General features: G+C 40.6%; 1 protein-coding gene across 3 annotated transcripts in view; it reads right to left on the bottom strand.

The window, feature by feature from the left end:
* Positions 1–23673, bottom strand: part of NALCN (sodium leak channel, non-selective) — a 232860-nt gene that overhangs the window by 175919 nt on the left and 33268 nt on the right. For all 3 annotated transcript variants that reach the window (XR_010612326.1, XM_065677983.1, XM_065677984.1), the window contains exon 7: positions 6435–6589. Coding sequence is in view for 2 of the 3 variants with exons in the window: in XM_065677983.1 (XP_065534055.1) it covers positions 6435–6589 (155 nt within the window). In the remaining variant the exon portion in view is untranslated. The remainder of the gene's footprint in view (positions 1–6434; positions 6590–23673) is intronic.

Raw genomic sequence — 23673 nt, 5'->3', positions numbered from 1 at the left:
TCTGCAGGTATGAGATGTAATTAGTATCATTTAATAGGGTATTGGCCCTAGTAATTGACAGAGGGGTTGATGATACAGCATAGAATAAGATCTTTTTCTCCTTTCAGAAGAAGAAAATGCCATGAAGCTTAAAACTTCTCTTGCTCACTTTGTCGGACATTTTTTAAGTTATCTTTCATTAGGGACTTCCTTTTCCTTTTGAATATTTTTGAAGCAATATGTAGCACTGTAAATCACAAGCAAATAAAAAAAAAAAGTTCTCTAGGATTACACGAGGAGTAAAATCAGTAATGTAGCTGTAAGTGTACATCTGTAGATGATTACAGATAATTGCACCCATGAGGCATGTGGAATGATTACTAGCCAGATGTTACAAAAATCTGAATGCAAAAAGATCTGTACTGTGTGGAAAGCATAGGTAAGGAGGAAAACTGCTCAGGATCCAGCAACAGTAGGGGTTCTGGCACATTTGTATCTACATGGAACCCTTTCCAGCAGCACGCACACAGACACACACCTCTACCAGCATACTTAGTGTGCCCCTGATAGCAATTACTGACATGTTAAATATTGATTAAAGGTAAAGATAGGTGCACACTCAGATAAACAGTGACATGGAAGACAAAAGTACTTATAGCTCTTCAGTTGCCAAGTCTTGCATGCTTTTATTTAATTCAACAGTTATATTTATGCTTTTTAGATATATCAGATGCAAATACTTACACAATACAATCACATACCTAATGAGTTGTACAATTACCAGGGCTTAGTCACAAAACAATGGTCATTTTTCCCTCAGTATTTAGCTCCACTTCTTTTGCACACTTCGTGATACCGCTATGCTATCAGCTACACCCTATGGAATTAAACACAGCCAGGAAAGCCACAGAGAAGAAGAGAATAAAATCAGAAAGAAGAAATAGCCCAGCTGTGAACGCACCTGATGCTCTCAGCAGGAGACAAGGCTGAAGGCTGTTCTAATATGAAGGAAACATCAAACATTTTATAAGAGCCTGAATAAAAATCAGCTAAGAAGTCAGAGAAAGAGAAGAGCTTGACAGTACTATAGAGCTACTGTCAATAGTAAGGAGCTTTGCCACCCACATCCATACAGCTAGCCAAGCCTTTCATTCATATCCTTTCGTTTACTCCCACTCAGCCCTACAGGTAGTATTCAAAAAATCTTTTAGGCATCCTGATGGATAAAAGACTTCATTTAACATGAAAGCTCCCACTGTATGAGAACAACACCTACTTAAGAAGTCAAGTTTTGTGTCAAACTGTTGGAAAGAGTACTCGCGTTTCTACTGAGTTCATGAGCAACTTGGTAGAAGAAAGCAGTAACTTCTTGTAGCCTCCCATCAGATGGAACCTGCAACATTTGAAGTCACCTCACCTAGGGGGACAGATTATTCTTTCTCTCCTATTCCTTCCTCCCATTTCAGAACTTCACAGAGAGAAGGATTCAAGGTATGGAGGCCTTAGCTAATTGGCTCTCCACTCAAATGTTTCATTAATTCTCCAGTTTCACAAGCAGTCCAAGGCAGACTGTCACTCATAAATTTCCTAGAGGTATTGCCAGACAGAACGGCACCAGCTTTTAGTGACTTCACTCTCATTAAAGATTACACTAGTAAAGCTGGCTAAACCAACTGGTGTTAATTTCATTCTACATCTAGTATAGAAATACGTACACTGAAAAAGAGAGGCAATAACTGTAGATACATGCAAATGTGCTCCATGTTTGAAAAATTACCTTCACAAACACCAGATGTAAATATTATATTATTAATACATATTCAAAGTGTGCAGACACAGGACAGCCTATGGCACAAATCTTACTGTATGATTGCTGAATGGAAGCAGGTTTTGTCAAGAGAGGAAAAGCACCTGATGGTCTACAACTTGATTTTAAAAGGCTTTTAACATTGTCTCACTATGACAACACGAAGAAATATGCATTGGTGAAATATTGCTACATGAAACTACTCTGTGATGGGTGCTATACCATTTCTTAAGTGTCCTTATGAGCAGCTACAAGTGAAACACTGTCAGAAAGGAAGACTGTCAAATGAGGTTCCAACAGAGTCTGATCTTGGTCTCGTTCTATTTATTTTTTTCACTCTTGACCAGGCTGGTAGAAAACAAATGATATCCATCAAATTTCAATAAAAGTAAGCTAAGAGGCACTGAAAGTATTCAGAAGGAAAGATTAAAAATTCCAGAAGATCTTTGCAAATAGAAGAAATAGTCTGGGAGAAAAGGTTAAGGCCTACATTTAAAAAGAAAGAATCAAGTAAACAAATAAAAATTGGGAAATCGTGATGGCAGGTCTTTTAAAAGGAAATGAGGGCTGTAACAAATCAGAAAAACACATGAATCACCCACAACATGCTGTTCTGAGAATGGAAAACACCTCACTGGGATGTAGAAAGTGTAATAGAGCTTAAAAAACACATAAGTAATGGCTCTACTGGGGAATTCTGCCAGTACTGCACTTTAACAAAGAGGTGTATCAGCTAGGGAAAGTCTAGAGAAGGACAATAAGAATAATTTAAGGTAAAAAATGTCAGCCCTATAATGAAAGAAATTGCAAAAGAGAAAGATTCATGTTATACTTTAGGAAAATCTTCCTAGAGTACAGACAATGAAGCAGTGCAATAGATTGCCTGAAAAGATTGTGAAGTCTGCTTTGCATTGTTAGAGGATGTCTTAGATTATCTTGACAAGACACATTTATCAGTAGTCTGTAACTATGTTCTTCCTTAAACAATACAAACATACTTGCATAGAAACAGAACAGAAAAACAGAACACCTCAAAACTAAAAATAGAAAAAAATAGGAAATAAGTATACTGCCAAGTACTAAAATTTACACTACACTCTTTCCAATTTTCATCCCTTTAAAGCCAATGACATATATAAAAGTGGGAGCAGATACGGCCAAAATTAAGAGATTTTTCCAAATATGAAGCCTCTTACTTGGCATAGTCCTTATAGTATAAAACCCTCTGTTAACTTTTATCTGATTGGGACAGCTTGGTCTTTACCCAGTAATAAAATTGTAAAAACACCCAACAACCTTTTTCTTTAAAGAGAAGAAAAATAACAGAAACATTCATAGCTTGTAGTTATATACTGCAAATTAAGTGGTACTAACTATACAGTAGCTGCCAAACTGTTGGTGCTCTTGTGATTTTTGTAATGACAGATTTCAGGAACCAAGAGTACAGGCTGTATCATAGTGCCTGCAAGTAAAATATCAATGAATGTATACAACAAAATAGTATAATTACACAGGAAAGACCTATTGCATTACTTACTTGTTAACTACACACAAAAGTGCAACACAAAATGGGGATTTATAAAGTAAACTTGCTAGTTATAACTCTGTTTATAACATTCATCAGTTGAGGAAGCTTGTTTAATATTTTGTGTCAAAGTGCTGTGTCTTAGCCAGTATTTGAAAGTTTAGCAACAAGCTTTCAATTGATATTCAAAACTTCTGGATACAGTACCAAGAGCTGTTATATCCTAGTTATCTATTTCTAGACAAAAACAGTGTATTAGTGGCAAGTTTCACGCAAAGAGTTGTGGTCAACAGCTCAGTGCCCAGCTGGAGACCAGTAACGAGTGGTGTCCTTCAGGGATCGGTGTTGGGACCGGTCTTGTTCAACATCTTCGTCGCTAACATGGACAGTGGGATTGAGTGTGCCCTCAGCAAGTTTGCCAATGACACCAAGCTGTGTGGTCCGGTTGATACGCTGGAGGGAAGGGATGCCATCCAGAGGGACCTTGACATGCTTGCGAGATGGGCTGATGCCAACCTTACGAAGTTCAACCATGCCAAGTGCAAGGTCCTACACCTGGGTCAGGACAGTCTCAGGCACACCTACAGGCTGGGCAGAGAAAAGATTCAGAGCAGCCCTGTGGAGAAGGACTTGGGGGTGTTGGTCAATGAGAAACTCAACATGAGCCAGCTTCCGTGTGCGATCGCAGCTCAGAAAGCCAACCGTATCCTGGGCTGCATCAAAAGGAGCATGACCAGCAGGTCGAAGGAGGTGATCCTGCCTCTCTACTCTGCTCTTGTGAGACCTCACCTGGAGTATTGTGGGCAGTTCTGGTGTCCTCAGCATAAAAAGGACATGGAACTGCTGGAACAAGTCCAGAGGAGCAAGTCCAGAGAATGATCAGGGGACTGGAGCACCTCCTGTATGAAGACAGGCTGAGAAAGTTGGGGCTGTTCAGCCTGGAGAAGAGAAGGCTGCGTGGAGACCTCATAGCAGCCTTCCAGGATCTGAAGGGGGGCCTATAAGGATTCTGGGGAGGGACTCTTCATTAGGGACTGTAGTGATAGGACAAGGGGTAACGGCTTAGTTTAGATTGGATATAAGGAGAAAGTTCTTTCCTGTTAGGGTGGTGAGGCACTGGAATGGGTTGCCCAGGGAAAAGGCCAGGTTGGACAGAGCCTTGGGTGACATGGTTTAATGGGAAGTGTCCCTGCCCATGGCAGGGGGGTTGGAACTAGATGATCTTAAGGTCCTTTCTAACCCTAACTATTCTATGATTCTATGATTCTAAGTCTCCTAAGTCTATTAACAATCTCTGATCTTTAAAATGCCGCACTCAGAATGAGATATTGACAAAATGCAGGACTGTAACTCAGGAGACCAGAGTCTGAGTCCTGTTTTTTTCACCAGGTTTTAAGGCACTCTTGGATAAACTATTTCACCTATCTTTGCCAACCTGCTCCCATCATTAAAAACTTACTGGCCTCCTTTATTATGCATTCTGAGCAACATTCACATCATCTACCCACTTAAACTGCTCTAAGGCATTGCAACTACTTTTCCCTGGTGACCAGGTAGGCAGCTAGAATAACAGCCTTCAGTGCCACAAATAATTTTACATGTCAAGATAAAAAGGGTGATTTCAATCTGAGGCATAATTTTTCTGGTGATACACCTATCCCACACTACCCTGCTAAACCATCTCAAACTAGAGAACAGGAGTGTGGAGGTTTTTAGCTTCCAGTCTGAACTCAGCTCATGTTCACCTGAGCATGGCAGCATGCCACTAACTTAGGAATCTGAGAGTTTTCTGAGAGATCAGATAGGGTTATCCTTTGAGATATACTGAAGAAAAAAATATATAAAAGATAGGTACTAGCAGTAGTGCTATTAAGCTAGCAGTACTTGTAAAACTGATATGTTTCTGACTCCCAGAAGAAACAGAATGGAGCTTGGCTGAAATCGGGTTTTTCTCCCTTCTTTCTCAGAAGAAAAGAGAAAGGACACAAATGACTGGTTTTGTTCAAAAAGTATCTGGTATCAACATAGCACTTGTAACAGGACTCTGAGACTGTTTCTTGTAACTCTTAAGGCTCATTGTTTATATTCAGCAGCCTGGGAACCAACTGATTTCAGCTGCAAAGGCTTGCAATATTCAAAAAATCTTTTTGGATTGTAGTCATTCAGTCATTGAATGTTTTTATTACCTCCCAGTTCAGCTGGGGCCAGGATAACCGTCTAGAGCTCAAGCCAGAAAAAGTGGAAAAATAAAAGCTTATTAGAGTCAGAGAGACGCATCAGAAAGAATACGGCCTGCAGCCATGCTTTACCACTTGAAGGGACTTCCCTACCTATGCGGAAATGAAAATTTATAGCTGCAGGCCCCTGTTGGACTTTCATTTGTTAAATAAATGTGAGATATAACCACAATGTTCTGACAGGGTAACTTCATATTTTCCCTTTGGATACTGGTCTTGCCATGGCTGCTCCTGCCATTTTTCCTGAACTATTGTTCTACACTTGTTTCCCCATGGTGATGGCATGACACCCTGCAGCAAGCAGAGAATGTATTCTCCTGTGACTTTGAAGTGTCTTTCACAAAAAAAAAAAAAAAAAAAAAAAAGCACCTGTATTGCAAAATCTTTGACTCAATTTTTCTGGGTGATGTTCTGAATTACACAATTTTGATCAAGATGCCCACAGATACACATAATCTCATTTTCTCCAACCCACCCCCCAGCTTCTCTTTAGTACCAAGAGGGTACCGGGTGGGGTTTTTTTTTGCATAGGAATTACGACTAAAATTAGACAGCTAGGATGAATTATATACTCTAAAATGAATCATAAATAAATCACAGAAATTAGTCATCACATTTGTTGGTGTTAATCAATGCCTGACTCTTCTTAAATAAAGACATTGTTTTAAAGTTATTTAAATCCTGGGATCCCAAGCAATGTAAAAATAGATGATAACTCTATCATTCCAAAGCAAATAGCAGAGCTTCTTTTTCTGGCATGTGCTCTATCTGAGCAGAAGACTGACTGCACTCAATATCTTTTCAGCACAGACATGAGCTATATGTTCTATTTATTCATAAACATTTTTAAATGGATACTGAAATGGATTTTATCAGTAGGACAGACCTATCTCATTAAAGCCACTGTAGCCCAGCTCTTGCCTGCTTAGTCCCAGATCTTCGAGGTCCATGCATTTAAATCCAGGTGGGCACTGGTAACCTTCTTCTAGCTCTCTTGAACAGTGGGTATCTGGGATAGCTAAATTATTCCAGGTAACATTTCTGTGAAAAATACAAAATTAAGGTGTTACATAAATTTAGCCTATAGCAAGACTAAATACTTGAAAGCAAAAGGACTAAAGTGAAAAGTACAAAAGTACATCAGCTATTATTTTTGCTATTTAATGTTCTTTGGTATATGTTATTTTCATTAATTAAGCACTTACTGTAAAGGGCAGGCTAATTGCCTCCTAAGATTTCAGATTTACATAATGATAGTACAAATACTAGCAGCAGAAGTTTCATACTAATGCCTAGAAACCCCATAAAAGATGGAGACTCTCCAAGACAGAGAGGAGTTACCATTCAGCTGCTCCAACTGCTTTTTAATGCAATTTGGACACTTATTGCTTCAAGCTCCTTTGCAGATCCTAACAGGGTGTTCAACTGCAGTCAGTACTGTGACTTAAGACTTTTACAGACATTACCTGAGCTAGCTTTGACATTATTTGAAAGGATCGCTGTAGATGACCCATCAGCCACCTGAGTAGCTTATATCTTCATCAGGCCAGGTTTCCCCCACAGATGAACGGTTACAGTCACAGGCAAGAGGTCAAAATCATTACATGTTTAGTGCAATTAGCATCTAGGTGTTACTATGAATGAAACAGATCTGATTCACTTTTTGGTCAGCCCAGTCATCCAGTCATGATTTGGTAGAACACGTGAAAAAATCTGAACAGGTTTGAACTGGTTCAAACAGATTTACATTGGTAAACATAACACTGAAAAATAGGAAGATCATGAGACAAGGGGCAGCACCACAATACAGTGGCCATGTTTTACTGTGGCCAGAGACTGAGTATCACTTGTCTTGCAGCTCCTCTGGCACTTGGGGGCTGAGCTGCTGGAGGCTCTGTCATGCTGCACCACAATGGGAATTCAGGTAGGTTCAGCTTTAAGAGACATAGAAACTAAAAGGAGAGGGAGGACAAGTCTGTAGCTCACTGTCCTGTTAAATCTGTGCCTGTGGCATGCACACATGAAGTTGGTTATCCAAGTACTCCCAGATTTCAGTAAAAAGCTCTGGCAGTTGATGCTGTATTTACAGTACCCAATTAACAATTGCAATACATAGTCCTTGCCAAGACCAAACACTTGTAGCGCCATTTCCCATGAAGTAGTTTAATTAAAAGGTAACCTTTCTATGGACATTAAGAGGAACCATTCTATGATTATCAAACTGTCCCCTTCCATCCTGAGCAGACACCTGTTAAGGTCTACAAAACAACACAGCACAGTATTACAGCACAGACATGAGCACTCATGTTACTTGTGCTATGAGTCAGCTGGCTAAACCACACTAGAAAGGTTTCAGTATGACACCGTTCCAACTGTGCTGAAATGGCACGCAACTAAGCAACATCCATTTTTCTCCTTGCTTGTACTCTCTCATCCAGCAAATGAAAATCCTGATTGTTGTTCAGTCCTAGGGCAATTTCAAATCAGACTTGAAAAGCTAATCATGGTGAGTTCTGGTCTAAGAAAAAAATAGTCAATAGCATTTTCCATTCATGTTCAGGTTGATTTCGACTTCCTGGTCACAGCACAGACTCGAAATGAATTGCTGAAAGTTACAAAGAAAATCTTGTAGTATTATCCTGAGGCTTCAGTGAAATTCCCATTATCCTGAGGCTTCAGACCAGTGCCTTAAAAATCATCATTTTAATTAATCTTGCTTGTCCACAGAAAAGGTGAAACTTTTCACTCTGCCCTTTAGTATAATATCTAATTATTCTTTGGAAAGTCCTCTTCTTTTAATCTCACAGATGCATTTTGACCACTAAACTGGGTGAACAGAAGCTTTAATTATTTTTCTTGCTTTATGCACTGCATGTGATAGCAATAGATTAGTCTAAATCTGTCAGTGTGAAACGAAAGCTTCCTACAAAAATTTTCCTAGGCAATTATAAATGCAGAGAAATAACTGCAGTTGCACCCATCCTGTAGTCATTTCTTCATGACACCTGAGAGGTATGCATATCTGCATGGATGCATATATCCACACAGACATGCACGGTTCCAGCTGAAGTTTTAAAGGAACACTCTATGCATAAATGGGAAGACAGACAGATACAGAAGTGTATGTGTAGTCATGTCACCTTTTTGTAAATATGCTCAGCACGTCACTCAAGGATGTAAAAATTCATCTGCACACCCTAATTCCTTTATACAGGACTATGTTAATTCATACCCAGTTGTATGCTTTAAGTACGTTAGATTTATGATACTCTCATCTAAAAGCCATTATAATATATATGCTTATTATAAGACAACATTTTAGAAGTCTTTTCAGAAACAAAAATGAATTCATTGGCTCAAGCAGATACAGAACCTAGGCTACTGATAGCTAATGAATTTTACATTATGGTTTCCATTAGAAAATCCCTCAGATCCAAGAGGGCAGCAGCATGAGGGCATATTATTAAAAGCATTGCTGGCTTAATCACTACAATGCAATGCACTCATTTTAAGTGTTTTACTTAAACCTAAGTTATTTTTATATCACAGCACAGCTCCTGAAGAAGAAGAAAAGCAATGCACAGAGTATGAGTTAGGCTAAAAAGGAAAAATCTTTGCTTACAGTAATTGTACCTATACAGATATAGGCCTTTTTTGGACCAGTGTCACCAGGCAATTTGTGTTCTGCCTCAGACAGTAAATTAGCTTAAATAGTCTACACGGACAAAACAATATTAGACATATAGCCTAGAAGTGGCTAGAATACCATAAGACGTTTTCAATATAAGATGATTTAAACTGGTTTATTACTTCATAGGCTATACTCAACATCAACTAAATACTGAGATGCTGATTCAGCACCTAACTAGTTTTCAGCATCTCAGAAAGTTTGATTAGACAACGTGCTTAAATATCCTGCTGAATAGGGTGCCTTGATGAAGTTATGAATTCTTGCAACATGACCAAAGAAATAATTGATCCCAATAGACCAACTGAATATTTCTATGCAGAGTATTCAACGTGTATGGAGTACAACATCTACACAACAGCTGCACTGAGAAACTAGCTCTGCACAGGAACGCAAAGGATGGAAAAGGAGATAATTGGCTCTACACCACGTGTTAAGAATCCTTCAATAAGACTGTTGCAAAAGTCACAGGAGTGCTACTCTGATGTGTTTTTAACTGCCTGAAGAACATTCTGACTACATACATACATACATACGTACACCACAAAAAGAACCTGAATCAACGTGTCCTGGCAGTACATGTCCCTGTTTTCCATGGCACCTGCAGTGAAACTTAGTCTTTCAACTACTATGTGCTCAAGCAAGCACAGCCTCTCTTTGAGCACAATCTCTTCATCAGGCTGTTCTTCAAAGACAGGTTTTGACAGCCTAAAAGAAAAATTACCCAAGGCAGTTCCTAACTTCCTATTTTCTGGTAGCCTGACCTTCTCTGCTTAAAATAGAAATGGAGAAAACAAATGGGATTTTTTTTATTCTGGTTTCTATTAATTTTCTAAACTATCACCAGAAAACCATTCAAAATTACCAATCTACTCATGCAGTTTCCAAGTCCAGAAAATTACAGAAAAAAATTAAGAAGGATATTTATTCATAAGGTATTATAAAAACCATTCTAAATGGTCAAACGGGTAAAAGAAGTTGATAACTAAAAATGAATTAGCTGGAGCTAAAGGATTTTCTGTATTAGTTGAAAGGAACCCTGTGTTTGCCTCCGCACCAAAACCAGGCCCTGCACAGCTGCTGACTAAAGAACTACTGCGTTAGTAAAAATATCATAGCAGACATAAAAAATGGCTGGCAGATCACAAAACAAGTAGCAACCGCACAGCTTCCAAATGGGGAGCAATGCATTAACTGGGATCTCAGAGGAATTGGCACTGGGTTCCGTGCTATTCATTTTCATTAGTGACATAGGGGACTGGGTGAACCGCACTTCATCAAAATCACACAAAGCATATGTTGAAGGATCACAAAAACCTTTGGGAACAGAGAAAGATTATGTAGCTCAGAAGAGCTTAAAGGTTACTCTCAATAACTGTGACTTAATGTCAGGTAATGAATTCAGAAAGTCATAGAACCTAAATGCAAAATGGACAATGTTGTATAGAAAGTACTAATATAGAAATAGGCTGGGATCAGATGATTGATGAGAGAGAGATTCCTCTTTAAGGTATCAAGAATTCATAGCTTTCTCTTCTGCTGCATGAATTCAGATGTGTAACTCTGAGCATGCAGTTTTGAAAAAAAAGTCAATTACTACACATTTTTCTAATAGATGCTTCTGTTTTGCCATACTGGCAGAGCACAAGGCAAAAGCACCAAGCCAGAGAGAATATAGCAATAAACTTAAAACAAACCAGGAAGAGAGCACAGCACTCTATGCTTCAGAAAAGAAGCTCCCACAGCTCAAATTAAATTGATTTAAATATTATTTGATGAAGGAATACTATTGTTCTACATTGCCTTTAGATGAGTTACCTCATGAGTATTATTAATATTGCTCTCTCACATTATACAGGTGAATGACATCTAATTAATTTGCCTTTATTGTGAAAACCAGTTCTGTGAAACACCTTCACTGTACCATTCTAGATAATTATTATAGCCTATTAACTTTTTTTAAAAAGGTTTAAATTCTATATTATATCAGTATTTTATGAAATGGCACATACAAGCTAGATTCACAGTGGGAAAATAAGGTCAGCTGTGTCATAAGCATCCTGATTTTAACAATGTTTTTGGAGCTTTCTTTGAAGCACGAAAATATAAAGGCAAAATATGCATAGACTGGCAGATTAATGACAATGGAACTTGGCAGGTCACAATCAGCTACAGAAATTCTAAAGTAATTTCTAGAGTAGCAAATACTAACCTTTTTCTTGCTGACTTCTCACTACCACATTTAATCATATAAAAGAGAATTTCACATCAAATGCAGATGCAGAATAAGCTCTGTTTAGCCACAAACACTTTGCATTCTAGATTTAAAGCTCCCTCCTGTAACTGAGTCCATGCAAATACCCAAGTCTTTTAACTCAATTTAATTTTCATTACACAGATTGCTAATGCCATTTCGGATGCCTAGTGGTAACCCTCTTAACTTTTGGATAATGATCTAGGAGATCACAGGTCTCTGTAGGTCCTGTGCCGCACCTGAGAGCCCTGTGTCATACTAGAGTGTCTTGGAACATTAGTTATTTCAACTAACACTAACTGCATCAGGCCCTTCAAATTAAAAAAAACCCAAGCAACTGTTGCCTATGATCAATAAGCAAAGTCATCAGCCTTAATTTGCCTTCCCCCTATACCACTATCCAGTTCTAGAGCACAGAACCTTGTTTTCCAACCAAGAGACTTTCCTTAAGGAAGACAATTCACGAAAATTAAAAAAATAAATAAATAAAGATACTCATAGCAAATCCATAATTAATGGTTGTAATTTTATATGAATAACAACCAGGAAATCTGAGATTAAGGTTCCTTTGACAACATTATACCAGTAACATTGTGCGGAAGGAAAGTTTTAATTAACTTTTCTATTTAGAATATGTCCTCTTAAAAGCTCAGGTAGCTCATGCCAACTACTATACAGCTGCTGCTGTCCCTGGGAAGGTAAAAATATTTCTTTCATATTACAAGAAATGCTTTTTTTTCAGAGACTCTGGGAATTCAAAAGACAAGAAGCCTAGATGGAAAATGTTTGCTTTTTATCTGGCTTTATGTAAAAAATAAAAGGTAGAAGGCTTGAAGTTTATTTGTTGCTTGATGACCATGAGAGCAATCTAAGTTCCCAGGCAAACTTCATTTCACTTGTCCTTTTAAAAGTGTCTTTTATTTCCAAATCCTTATCTTAATTCTTACTGTGCTAACCCAATCCAGTCCATTTGCTGCAGTGGGAAGCACTGAACATTCAACTGCTATTAACTGATGGTTCCCAGACGACTTCCTTACACTACCACTCTTTTTACAGAAACCTAACAATAACAGCTGCTCCTGACAATTGCTGGAATAATAATAGTCTTATAGTAATTACAAGAACTTTGTGTCATGAAGTTTTCTAATGATCACTTACATAATTATTATCACATTATGACCTCATCTTAACAAGGAAATATTAATGTATAAACCAGTGATATCGATATTTCTAAAATCTGCAGTAGTAGTTTCTCTGTATTACTGGGCATAGGGTTTTTTCAAAGTGTACTCACTGTCAGCTAACTCTCCTGTCACTGAAGTCAGACACATATATAACCATTAACTTCAGTAAAAGGGAGTCATACTATAATTGAGTTCCACTGATAGATCTTCTAGTTTGTGCAGAAAGAGAAGGCAATTTAGGCCAATGTTGCTGCCAGAGTAATTACAAGTTCTAGATAATCCAATAACAGTATCAACCGAAATCATTGGTGATAGTTAAAGACATTTCAGAGAGTACTTATCTGATTTAAGGATTATAGATATGTCTAGGCACAATTCTTCCTCTTATATTTTAAAATCTTAGCATTCTGAAGGGTCATTTTTAAACGTTATGTTTTACTTTTAGTTAAATTTAGGTCTAAAATCGTCAGGTACAGAGCCAGCTTCCTGGTTTTAATCTGGGAAAAAAATCTTTTACCTTTTAAACTGTAAGTGTAAAAAATTCATCCATATTTAATGTTTCTCATAATTATATCTGAAATTATAACTATATAAAGATTTCAAACCTTTCTGGTAACAGATTGTCTCTGATATTCATATATTATTTTTATCACATTAGAAAATAAGATAGGGCATGCTTAAAGGATTCACGACTTTAGGATGACTATAAACACAAAGCTTAAGCTTCAGCAACATTACATATTTTACATTGTAACTTGGCAAACACAGATTTCACTACTCAAGAATTAGTAAGTGAAGGGAATATCAAACAGCATCTGCCAGGGATAATTATATTCAAATCAACAGACCCAAATAACTGAGAGCATCTCTCATCTCTCCCATTAATTTTTAACAAATCTTGAAATAGCAGGGAAATTCCAGGAGCATCCTATTGTGCCATTAGTTTTGTAGAACAAGCAGCGTAACTGGTTATCCTTACATCAATCAAGACAAAAGTGAAGTGATACAAAGTCTAATTGATAAAGAGTAAAGAACATAAATGACAGGCAGTATAGATTTAGAGAAAATAATTCTCATCATTCTAACACGAATTTGATAAGGTTACAGACTTTTCCAATAAAATTGCCTAACTTAGACTTCGTAAAGCAATTCATTCAATAATGAATAACTGATTATAAAGTTGGCACTATGTAATATCAATAAAGCACATGCTAAATGGGCTGGAAACTGATTAACTGACATGTCAGAAAGATACTTGCCAGTGAAATGATGATCGTGATCTACCATAACCAATGAGGGAGAAACAGGTATAATAAAATCAAGAATATGGATAGAAACAAATAACAATGAGGACAGGGCAGTCTGACAAGTTATCAGGATCATCTGGTTACCTGGATATGATAAAACAAAATGCACTTTGATATAGCCAAATGTAAAATTATAGAGGTAGAATCACTGAAAGCAAACATTATGGCCTATAGAATAAAAGGGATAAAAAAGAATGGAAATACTGTATTATAGAATACAGATGCTACGTGAGTTTGAGATAAGCAGATATGATAGGGCATCCTCTCATATCTGTTCCAACAACCTCATGGCAAGAAAGAGACAGTGCTTTCCCAGAATGTACAAGCAGAACAGTAATGAATTAATGTCCCTCTCTGTATGGCACTCATACAAATTATGATTAATATTGCATACAGGTTTTTTTAATTTTTTTTTTAATATTTGAAAAATTTAGGAAATCATATGAAACCATGAAAATGAGAACACTGGAGAAAATGCTTTTCACTAAGAGATGTAAAGAGCTAAATAATGTTAATTTATTAAAAAGCATATTGAAAGATGCCTCAGTTGTTGTAAGTGGATTCACACAGAGTAAATACTGGGAATTAGGGTGCTGTGTAATCTAGTATAAAAAGAGCATAAAAAAAATAGAAAGCTAACAGTTGAAGCCAGACAAATTAAGATGACAAATTAGGAAGATATTTTTTAACAGTGAAACAGTTTTTGGTATAAATAAAAAGTTCCCTTACTTATGAATTGTTCTGCCAACTAACCAAGAATAGACTTATCTACAAGAAACACTGGAGTCAGATGCAAGCTATAAGGTTTCATAGAGGTGACACAAAATGAAGTCTGACTAGATGATCCAATTGTTTCTTCAGGGAGGACCTTATCACTCTCTACAACTACCTGACAGGAGGATGGAGCCTGGAGGGGGCTGGGCTCTGGTCCCAAGGAACAAGGGATGGGACAAGAGGAAACAGCCTCAAGCTGCACAAAGGGAGATTTAGATGGAGATGAGGAACAAAGGCTGCTCAGGCACTGGAACAGGCTGCCCAGGGCAGTGCTGGAGTAACCGTCCCTGAAGTGTTCAAACACTGTGTAGACAAGGCCCTGTGACATGGTTTAGTGGTGGCCTTGGCAGTGCTGGGGAACGACTGCACTTGATGATCTTAAAGGTCTTTACCAAACCAGGTGGTTCTATGATTCTGTGACTCTAAATTCAATATATATATACTGTAATATCTTACTATTGCTAATATATTTTCTTTTAGTGTATTTGCCCCAAAGTACAGAGATTTTTATATCTTACCATTCAGCTCACATATTTATTCATTATACACTCCATTTCAGGTTTCAGTATCAGATTTTTCACAGTCCTCCAGGAGAATCATAGAATAGTTAAGGTTGGAAAGGACCTTAAGATCATGTAGTTCCAAGCCCCCTGCCATGGGCAGGGACACCTCACACTAAACCATGTCACCCAAGGCTCTGTCCAACCTGGCCTTGAACACCGCCAGGGATGGAGCATTCACAACTTCCCTGGGCAACCCATTCTTTACCCTTACGGTAAAGAACTTTCTCATATCCAAACTAAACTTCCCGTTTGAACCCATTACCCCTTGTCCTGTCACTACAGTCCCTAATGAAGAGTCCCTCCCCAGAATCCTTATAGGCCCCCCTTCAGATCCTGGAAGGCTGCTATGAGGTCTCCACGCAGCCTTCTCTTCTCCAGGCTGAACAGCCCCAACTTTCTCAGCCTGTCTTCATACGGGAGGTGCTCCAGTCCCCTGATCATCCTCGTGGCCTCCTCTGGACTTGTTCCAGCAGCTCCATGTCCTTCTTACGTTGAGGACACCAGAACTGCACACAATACTGCAGGTGAGGTCTCACAAGAGCAGAGTAGAGGGGCAGGATCACCTCCTTCAACCTGCTGGTCACGCTCCATTTGATGCAGCCCAGGATATGGTTGGCTTTCTGAGCTGTGGGCACACACTGAAGCCAGCTCATGTTAAGTTTCTCATCGATCAACACGCCCAAGCCTTTCTCTGCAGGGCTGTTCTGAATCTCTTCTCTGCCCAGCCTGTAGCTGTGCCTAGGATTGCTCCAACCCAGGTGTAGGATCTTGACCTGCAACCGCTGGCCACAACTCTTTGCATGCAGCCATCCAGCCAGTTCTTTATCCACCAAGTGGTCCACCTATCAAATTGATGCCTCTCCAATTTAGAGAGAAGGATGTCCTGCAGGACAATGTCGAACGCTTTGCAAAGTCCAGGTAGATGACATCAACTGCTCTACCCCTGTCCATCAGTTCTGTAGCCCCATCATAGAAGGCCACCAAATTGGTCAGGCAGGATTTCCTCTTAGTGAAGCCATGCTGGCTGTCACCAAGCACCTTGTTGTTTTTCATGTGCCTTAGCATGCCTTCCAGGAGAATCTGCTCCAGGATTTTGCCAGGCACAGAGGTGAGACTGACTGCTCTGTAATTCCCCGGGTCTTCCATTTTCCCCTTCTTGAAAATGGGGGTTATATTTCCCTTTTTCCAGTTTTTGGGAACTTCACCTGACTGCCATGATTTTTCAAATACGATGGCCAGTGGCTTAGCAACTTCATTTGCCAGCTCCTTCAGGACCCACGGATGGATTTCATCAGGTCCCATGGACTTGTGCACATTCAGGTTCTTAAGATGGTCTCGAATCAGATCTCCTACAGTGGGCCCAAGGCCTTAATTCTCACAGTCCCTGCGTCTGCCTTCCAACACTTGGCTTGGTCAGAGCATTTGCCAGTGAGGACCGAGGCAAAGAAGTCATTCATAACCTCAGCTTCCTCCAAATATAGGGTAGCCAGTTCTCCTGATAGCTTCCGGAGGGGGCCCACATTGTCCCTAGTCTGTCTTTTATTTGCTACGTACCTATAGAATCCCTTCCTGTTATCTTTCACATCCTTAGCCAAGTTTAATTCTAACTGGGCTTTAGCTTTCCTAACCTGGTCCCTAGCTTCCCGGACAACATCCCTGCATTCTTCCCAGGCCGCCTGTTCTTGCTTCCACCTTTTATAAGCCTTTTTTTTCCTTCAGAGTTTCCTCAGCAGCTCCTTATCTATCCAAGGAGGTCTCCTGGCCCTCCTGCCGCACTTCCTTCTAGTTGGGATGCAGCACTCCTGAGCTTGTAGCAGGTGATCCTTGAATATCAACCAACAGTCTTGGGCCCCCCTGCCCTCCAGGGCTATATTCCATGGAACCTTACTAAGCAGGTTCCTGAAGAGGCCAAAGTCTGCTCTCCTGAAGTCCAGGGCAGTGAGCTTGCTGCATGTGCTTTTCACTGTCCTGAGGATCTCGAACTCAACCATCTCATGAGCGCTGCAACCGGGGCTGCCCTGGAGCATCACATTTGCAACCAGCCGTTCTCTGTTGGTGAGCATGAGGTCAAGCATGGCACCTCTCCTTGTCGGCTCCTCTATTACCTGCAGAAGGAAGTTGTCTTCCACACCATCGAGGAACCTCCTGCATTGCTTGTGCCGGGCCGCACTGTCGCTCCAACAGATATCAGAGTGGTTGAAGACCCCCATGAGAACAAGGGCCTGTGAGAGTGAGGATTTTCCTATCTGTCTGTAGAGTGCTTCATCTGCAGATTCCTCTTGATCAGGCGATCTGCAACAGATCCCCACAATAATGTCCCCCATAGCTGTTTTCCCTTTAACCCTGACCCACAGGCTCTCCGTTGACTGCTCACCTGTCCCCAGACAGAGTTCCATACTCTCCAGCCAATCCCTAATATAAATAGCAACTCCACCTCCCCATCTGTCAGGCCTGTCTTTTCTAAAGAGCCTGTAACCTTCCATTCCAAACACTCCAGTCACAGAAGCCATCCCAGCATGTTTCTGTGATTTCTATTATATCATACCCCTGCAGACGTGCACACATCTCTAATTCCTCGTTTGTTCCCCATGCTACGGGTATTTATATAGAGGCATCTGAGGAGAGCTCCAAATGAAGCCGGCTCATTGTCTGGGGCAGCTGGAATATATCTACATCGCCCTGAGCATTTATTATAGGTGCTGGCAACTGACTGGGTGTGTTGGGATGGAATGATGCCCCCCTCCCCCAACACATCTAGTTTAAAGCATCCTTGACCAGCCTGGCAAGCCTCCTACCAAAACTGCTCTTCCCCTTGTCAGACCAGCTCCACCAGCCTCCAGGAGACCTGGCCTACTAAATGGAGTCCCATGTTCTAGATACCAAAACCCCTAACTATGGCACCACTCTTCTAACCATTTATTAACCTGGCCAATCCTCCTAGCCTTTTTAAGGTCCTCCCCTTTATCCTGGAGAATTGATGAAAAGACTGTCTGAGCTCCAGAGCCCTAACCACCTCTCCCAGGGCTCTGTAGTCCTTCTTAAGCTCTCCAGGCTACTGCTGTCAATATCCCTAGCACCCACATGTATCACTAGAAGTGGGTAATAGTCAGTGGGACTTACTAGAGCAGCCAGCCTCTCTGCAACATCCCTCATCCATGCTCCTGGTAGACAACACACCTCCCTTGAGACTGGGTCAAGCTGACAGATGGGTGCCTCAGTGCCTTTCAGTCCTCTACTACTAAGACCCGCCGCTTTTTCCTGGCGGCACCAGTAGAGATCTTCTTTACCAGCGCACCAACCAGCTGTTCCTGGTGTGAGTGTGTTTCCTTATTACCCCCCTGCAGGACAGCAAAGCAGTTCTGGGTGGGGACAACAGATTGAGGAGGAAGCCCCTTGCTTTTAATTGTCCTCTTTCTCCTTTTTTTTTGTTGTTTGTTTTTTGTTACTGTTCCCAACTTCCTGGGTTACCGGCCTCCTTGTGTTTCTTCATTAACTACCGGGGACGCTCGAGGCCTCTGCACAGCTTGCCCCTGGAGCACGCAGTGCGGCTCCCTCTCAGCTCCCCCGACACCTTCCAGCTGCCGACAGCGCCCCGCAGCTCAGCCCCTGCCGCAGGAGGGCCTCCCCCAGGGCGCTCCGAGCGCAGCCCTGCCCGTGGCGCACCCTCCCCTCACGAGCCCGGAGCAGGCGCTCTCTGCCCCGAGCTCCGCGCTGCAGCCTCCCCTCTCACCGGCGCTGCCCGGGGCAGCCCGCGCGGAGCCCCCGGAGCGGGCCCTGGCCATACAAGCAGTGCTCACCACCCCCTTGCCCAGCCCTCGCAAACTGCCGCGCAGCCATCCCGGTCGCTCGCGCTCCCTGGGGCAGGTTTTTACCCCTCCAGGCTCCGCCCGCTTTGACTCCTTGCTCGCGTCAGCCGAGCTGCCGGCTCCTGGGCAGGTCCTGTCGAGGACCTGAGGCTCCTTCGGTGGCTCTTGATGCTTTGAGTTAAGGCTCCTGGGCGCTGAGCTTCCCCCCCTCAGTGTTGAAGGCGTCCTCTCTCCAGCTCCTCACTCAGTGTCTGAGCTTGAGCCTTTGCGGACAGAACTTCGAGATTCTTACTTTTTTTGGGGGTCAATTTTTCAAGAAGAAAACTGTTTACATGTTTATTAATTGGGAAAAGCACTGGTCTTGCTCCCTATCTCCTCCCACCCACATTCAGTAAAAAGGCATGATTAAATCAGACTGCTTGTTACATGAGGCAATAAAACTAGGTAAAGTTCCATTTCGATTGTAGCTTTTTTCATTTCATACGTGACCTAAGTTAGGGTCTACAAAATGTGCCTTTGATGTTCCGTCTCCTCCACTGACCTTATCTCCCACTTCAGAACATTCAAACACACAGCATCTCTTAGCTGCACCACTAGAAGGAGCTGCACAATAAGGGCTACAACTCTGCTGTCCTGACTTATCCCCACCTCATTTTAGGCAATGAAGACGAAGAAATAATACATCTCCAGACGTTCAGAGGTCAATAGCTGCAGCCACACTCCAGAAGCACCTCTCTCGCTAGCCAGAGAGGGAATTCAAGGCATTTAGGTTCTTAACAAAGGTGCTAACATCAAAACCAGATTACTCTGTTCTCATGGCAAATTCCTTATGCTACCCAAAGCCAGTGCTGTCATTGTCCAGATGAGAACAGGGTTGTTGCAGCCACTTAACAGTTTTGACAATCTATTGATTTGATCACTAGTTACTGGCATTAGAGGAAATTAAATTCAAATCATGCTCTCATTACCCTTCAGTGTAACAAAGCTACTGGAGTTAACCACAGAAAAACAAGTAACAGAAGAAACTTTCCTATGGATTCTGCTGGAATGTACATCCAGCTGAACTCAAATAGCAACTGTATGCTACGTACGCCAATGCAAGGCTTGTTTCACAGGGAGAAAAACAACATGAATTAATGGCATTCACACAATGGAGGCTGTCACTGTAAGCGCTTATACACTTATACATAGGAAATGAACAGGAAGAGTTAAAACCAAATCAAGCCAGCTTGCACAAATCTGCATTTCACCAAGGTGTATCAAATTGGACTTATTTACAAGTTCAAGTGATCTCATTCTGATAGTAACTATTACATTCCAATAAAGTATTTCCTTAGAGATTTTAAAAGAAAGAGTGAAAAATGCCTCCATTCCTTTTTAAATTGCAAGGACGAGAAAGAAAATATATAAACCAACCTAAGCTGAAAACTGTACCCATTTTGATTTTGAAGTATGCTCATGATAACTTCAAAAAAAAAAAAAAAAAAAAACCAAAGTTTGCATACCAGACTTTGCTGGATTAAATATAGAAAAATACCTTCTGAGCATCTGTCTACTGAGTATAGGGAAAACACAAGGTACCTAAACTGCACTGCAGGATCTGAAAAGCATAAGACTGAAGTTCAGCTGGGAATCACTTCCATTAAAGCACACAAGCACTTCTGGACCCACAACAACAGAGTTAGCCACAACTAGCAGGGGAAGTTATCCTGGTTTTCTCTTTGAATCACTGCACCATGCAGTTTAATCTCAACAAACTCTCTGCTTAGGAACAAGACAGGGTAATCATCAGCATCATAAAAGAATAATGCCCTAAATCTAATATCAAAGCAAAACAAATTCCTTCCTAAAGCTTGTGTTGCAAGATGCAAGGCCATACACAGGATGCCTTCATCGAATGCACTTACACACACTAGTCACTAATGTAACATCTGAAGTGGCAGGAGATGTGACTCAGCATAGCAAAAGAAAGTGGCTTCTGTCACTGAGCATCTAAGAACAAATTTTCAGCATCATCCAGCTAGCTCCAAAAAGAAACTACTTAGCACTTGACGACTGGCTGTTTGACTAGCCAGTTCCATCTGGTGAAAGCCCTCACTTTACCTAGAAGAAAACATCTTGATCAGAGCATGTCTCAATTTGTAAGATCATTTTCATTCTAATCATGCCTTCCAAAATGTCTGCACTCCCTCCCAACCTCATGTCCGCCTCAGTCCAATAAGTATAATTCTATCTGCCATCATCCAGGATGTTAATGAAACCTCCAAATAGCACAAGACAGATTTATGTGGATCCCTGCACCGTCTGTTCTGATGAGCCATTAATACCAACTCACTGAGCGTGTTTTCCAAGTAGTTTTGCACCTCTTTGATGATTATTTTCACCTTAACAATGTATCTCCTGCCAGCTTAGAAAAATGTCCTGTGAGACTGTAACAAAGGCTTCCTAAAATAATGATACACAACTTCCACTCTTCTGTCTAATTCACATCACTGTTATCCTGCCATAAGCAATTATAAATCCATATTCGCTGCTACTCACTTCCTTGCTATCTTCCAGCTGCTTACAATTTGTGTTTGTTTATTCACTACAGAATTCTTTCTTGGATAGAAGTTAAGCTTATCAGTAGTTTAGCCATAATCCCTGCTGGGTTGTTTTGTTTTTTTTTTTTTGGTTTGGGTGTTTGTTTTTTTTTTTTTTTTGGTTGGGTTTTTTGGCTTTTTTTTTTTTTTCCTTGTCAGAGACATTCCTTCCTTCTCATTAAACTTCTGCTGTTTTCCTGCCTTCCAGCTCTTCACTCAGCTTCCACAAGTTCTTGGAAATAATAACATAGTCTGCTCACACGTATCTCAGGATGAATATTCCAGCATTTTCCAGACCTTTTTGAATTGCAGTAATCCAAAGAACTGAGACAGAAATCAAATTTAGACACCAGATTCAGCTTCTGTAAAGCAGTAAAAAACTGAAAACAGTCAATCTGCTTTCCAAAACAATATGAGACAGATCACTCACAGAAAAAGAGCTGAAATATCTCAGAACTTCTTTCTTTCTATTTCCCACAACTGCTTGCATATCCAGAAGTGACTCTTTCTTGCAGTATTTCTAGGCTAAGAGAGGCATACTGCTTAGTGATAGCTGCTAACTCCCAACCTGTAAATGTCAGGACATCCACAGCCTTCTCCATTAGTTTTCTGTCTTCCTCTTGCAATATAAAACCCAGAACTTTTCCAGCTTCCCTCTATTCCAGAAAGCAAACAGCACCTGATCACCTATTTGGCAGATTCAGTGGAGGTCACTCTTCAATTCTGTTTATCTAGTGATGTTTGGTCTTTCCCTCAATTTTATAATATGCTGAAGGATGTCCTGACTCCTGTCATCCTGGCCTCCTGCAGGTTTCATGTGGAGAGTTCAATACTCAGCAGGCCTCAGTTCTGTACCATGGTAAAAATCTTGTGCATCAATATAAACCTTCCCTACAGCAAAGAGGAGATGTGGTAGTTACATTATTCAAATTCTTGTATTTATAGTCAGACAATTTCACAATAATCCATAAAATCCATTCCAGCTTACTCGAAAGGACTTATTAGCCAGAGGAAACAGGTCCCATAAAGGTTGACAGTCTGAGCAGAAGTTCAATAAACTCTCATGTCTGCAATGGAACAAAGAATTGTGGTAAACTCGAATGACTCCACATCTCAATAGAGCATGTGTCACTACTCAGCCACCAAAAGCTGAGGCTGTTGGGTTCCCATCACTGTATCCTTAACCTTCATTAAAAGGTCACCTTCTTGTTCAACATGGAGCTGGACAAACAGAAACACTGGAAATCCTGTGTGAAACGAACCAACAGCCTAATTGCTCTGGATAACTATATGTATAACAATTTGAGACAGCATTAGGATTTCTGCTCAGAAATCACATGCCCTCTGAAAGTCAGGAGAGTCCTGAAGACTGTTTCCCTTGGGCACCAGTACAGGTCACCTCAGCACTTGCTCTCACCCTTTTGACAGGATGGCTTTTAGACTGATTCTGCTGGGGTCTAAACATCAGGCCTGGAGAAGTAAGATTTCTTTCATTTCTCTTCTCCCTGAGGAGTTTATGCTAGAAACATATCCCCATTAAGAGAGATAAATCCCAAAAGCAATACTAACGCAGTGCTGATTATCCAACCAGTATCAATAAATTAATGTGCCCTGTTAAAGAAGACCTGTTATGTTGATTTTTCAAGCTTGGTCTTTGATTTCTTCCCTTTCTCAGAAATCCAATTACTCACTTTCCCACTGCTGATGTAAGACAGTATCTTGAATCTCTTTTGTTCTTTTTAATCATATTTATTTCTTCTATTAGATATTATGGTGAACTTTCAGCTCCTGAGTCTTTGAAGCTGTTTTCTGACATTTTCAGGGCCTGTCCATAGACAGATGGAAAGATGACGAAGAACCTCTTAGATCTTTCTATTACTCGGTAATTATTTTTCTTATCTATTTTCCTGGGCAGTTCCTACTTTAAACAAGAAACCTTGCAAAGAAGGATTTAAAATTGACTGCCA

Source organism: Lathamus discolor, chromosome 4 (genome assembly GCF_037157495.1).
Source record: "Lathamus discolor isolate bLatDis1 chromosome 4, bLatDis1.hap1, whole genome shotgun sequence".
NCBI classification, from domain to species: Eukaryota; Metazoa; Chordata; class Aves; order Psittaciformes; family Psittacidae; genus Lathamus; species Lathamus discolor.
Note: the sequence above shows the minus strand (reverse complement) of the source record. Positions and strands in the feature narration are given on the sequence as shown.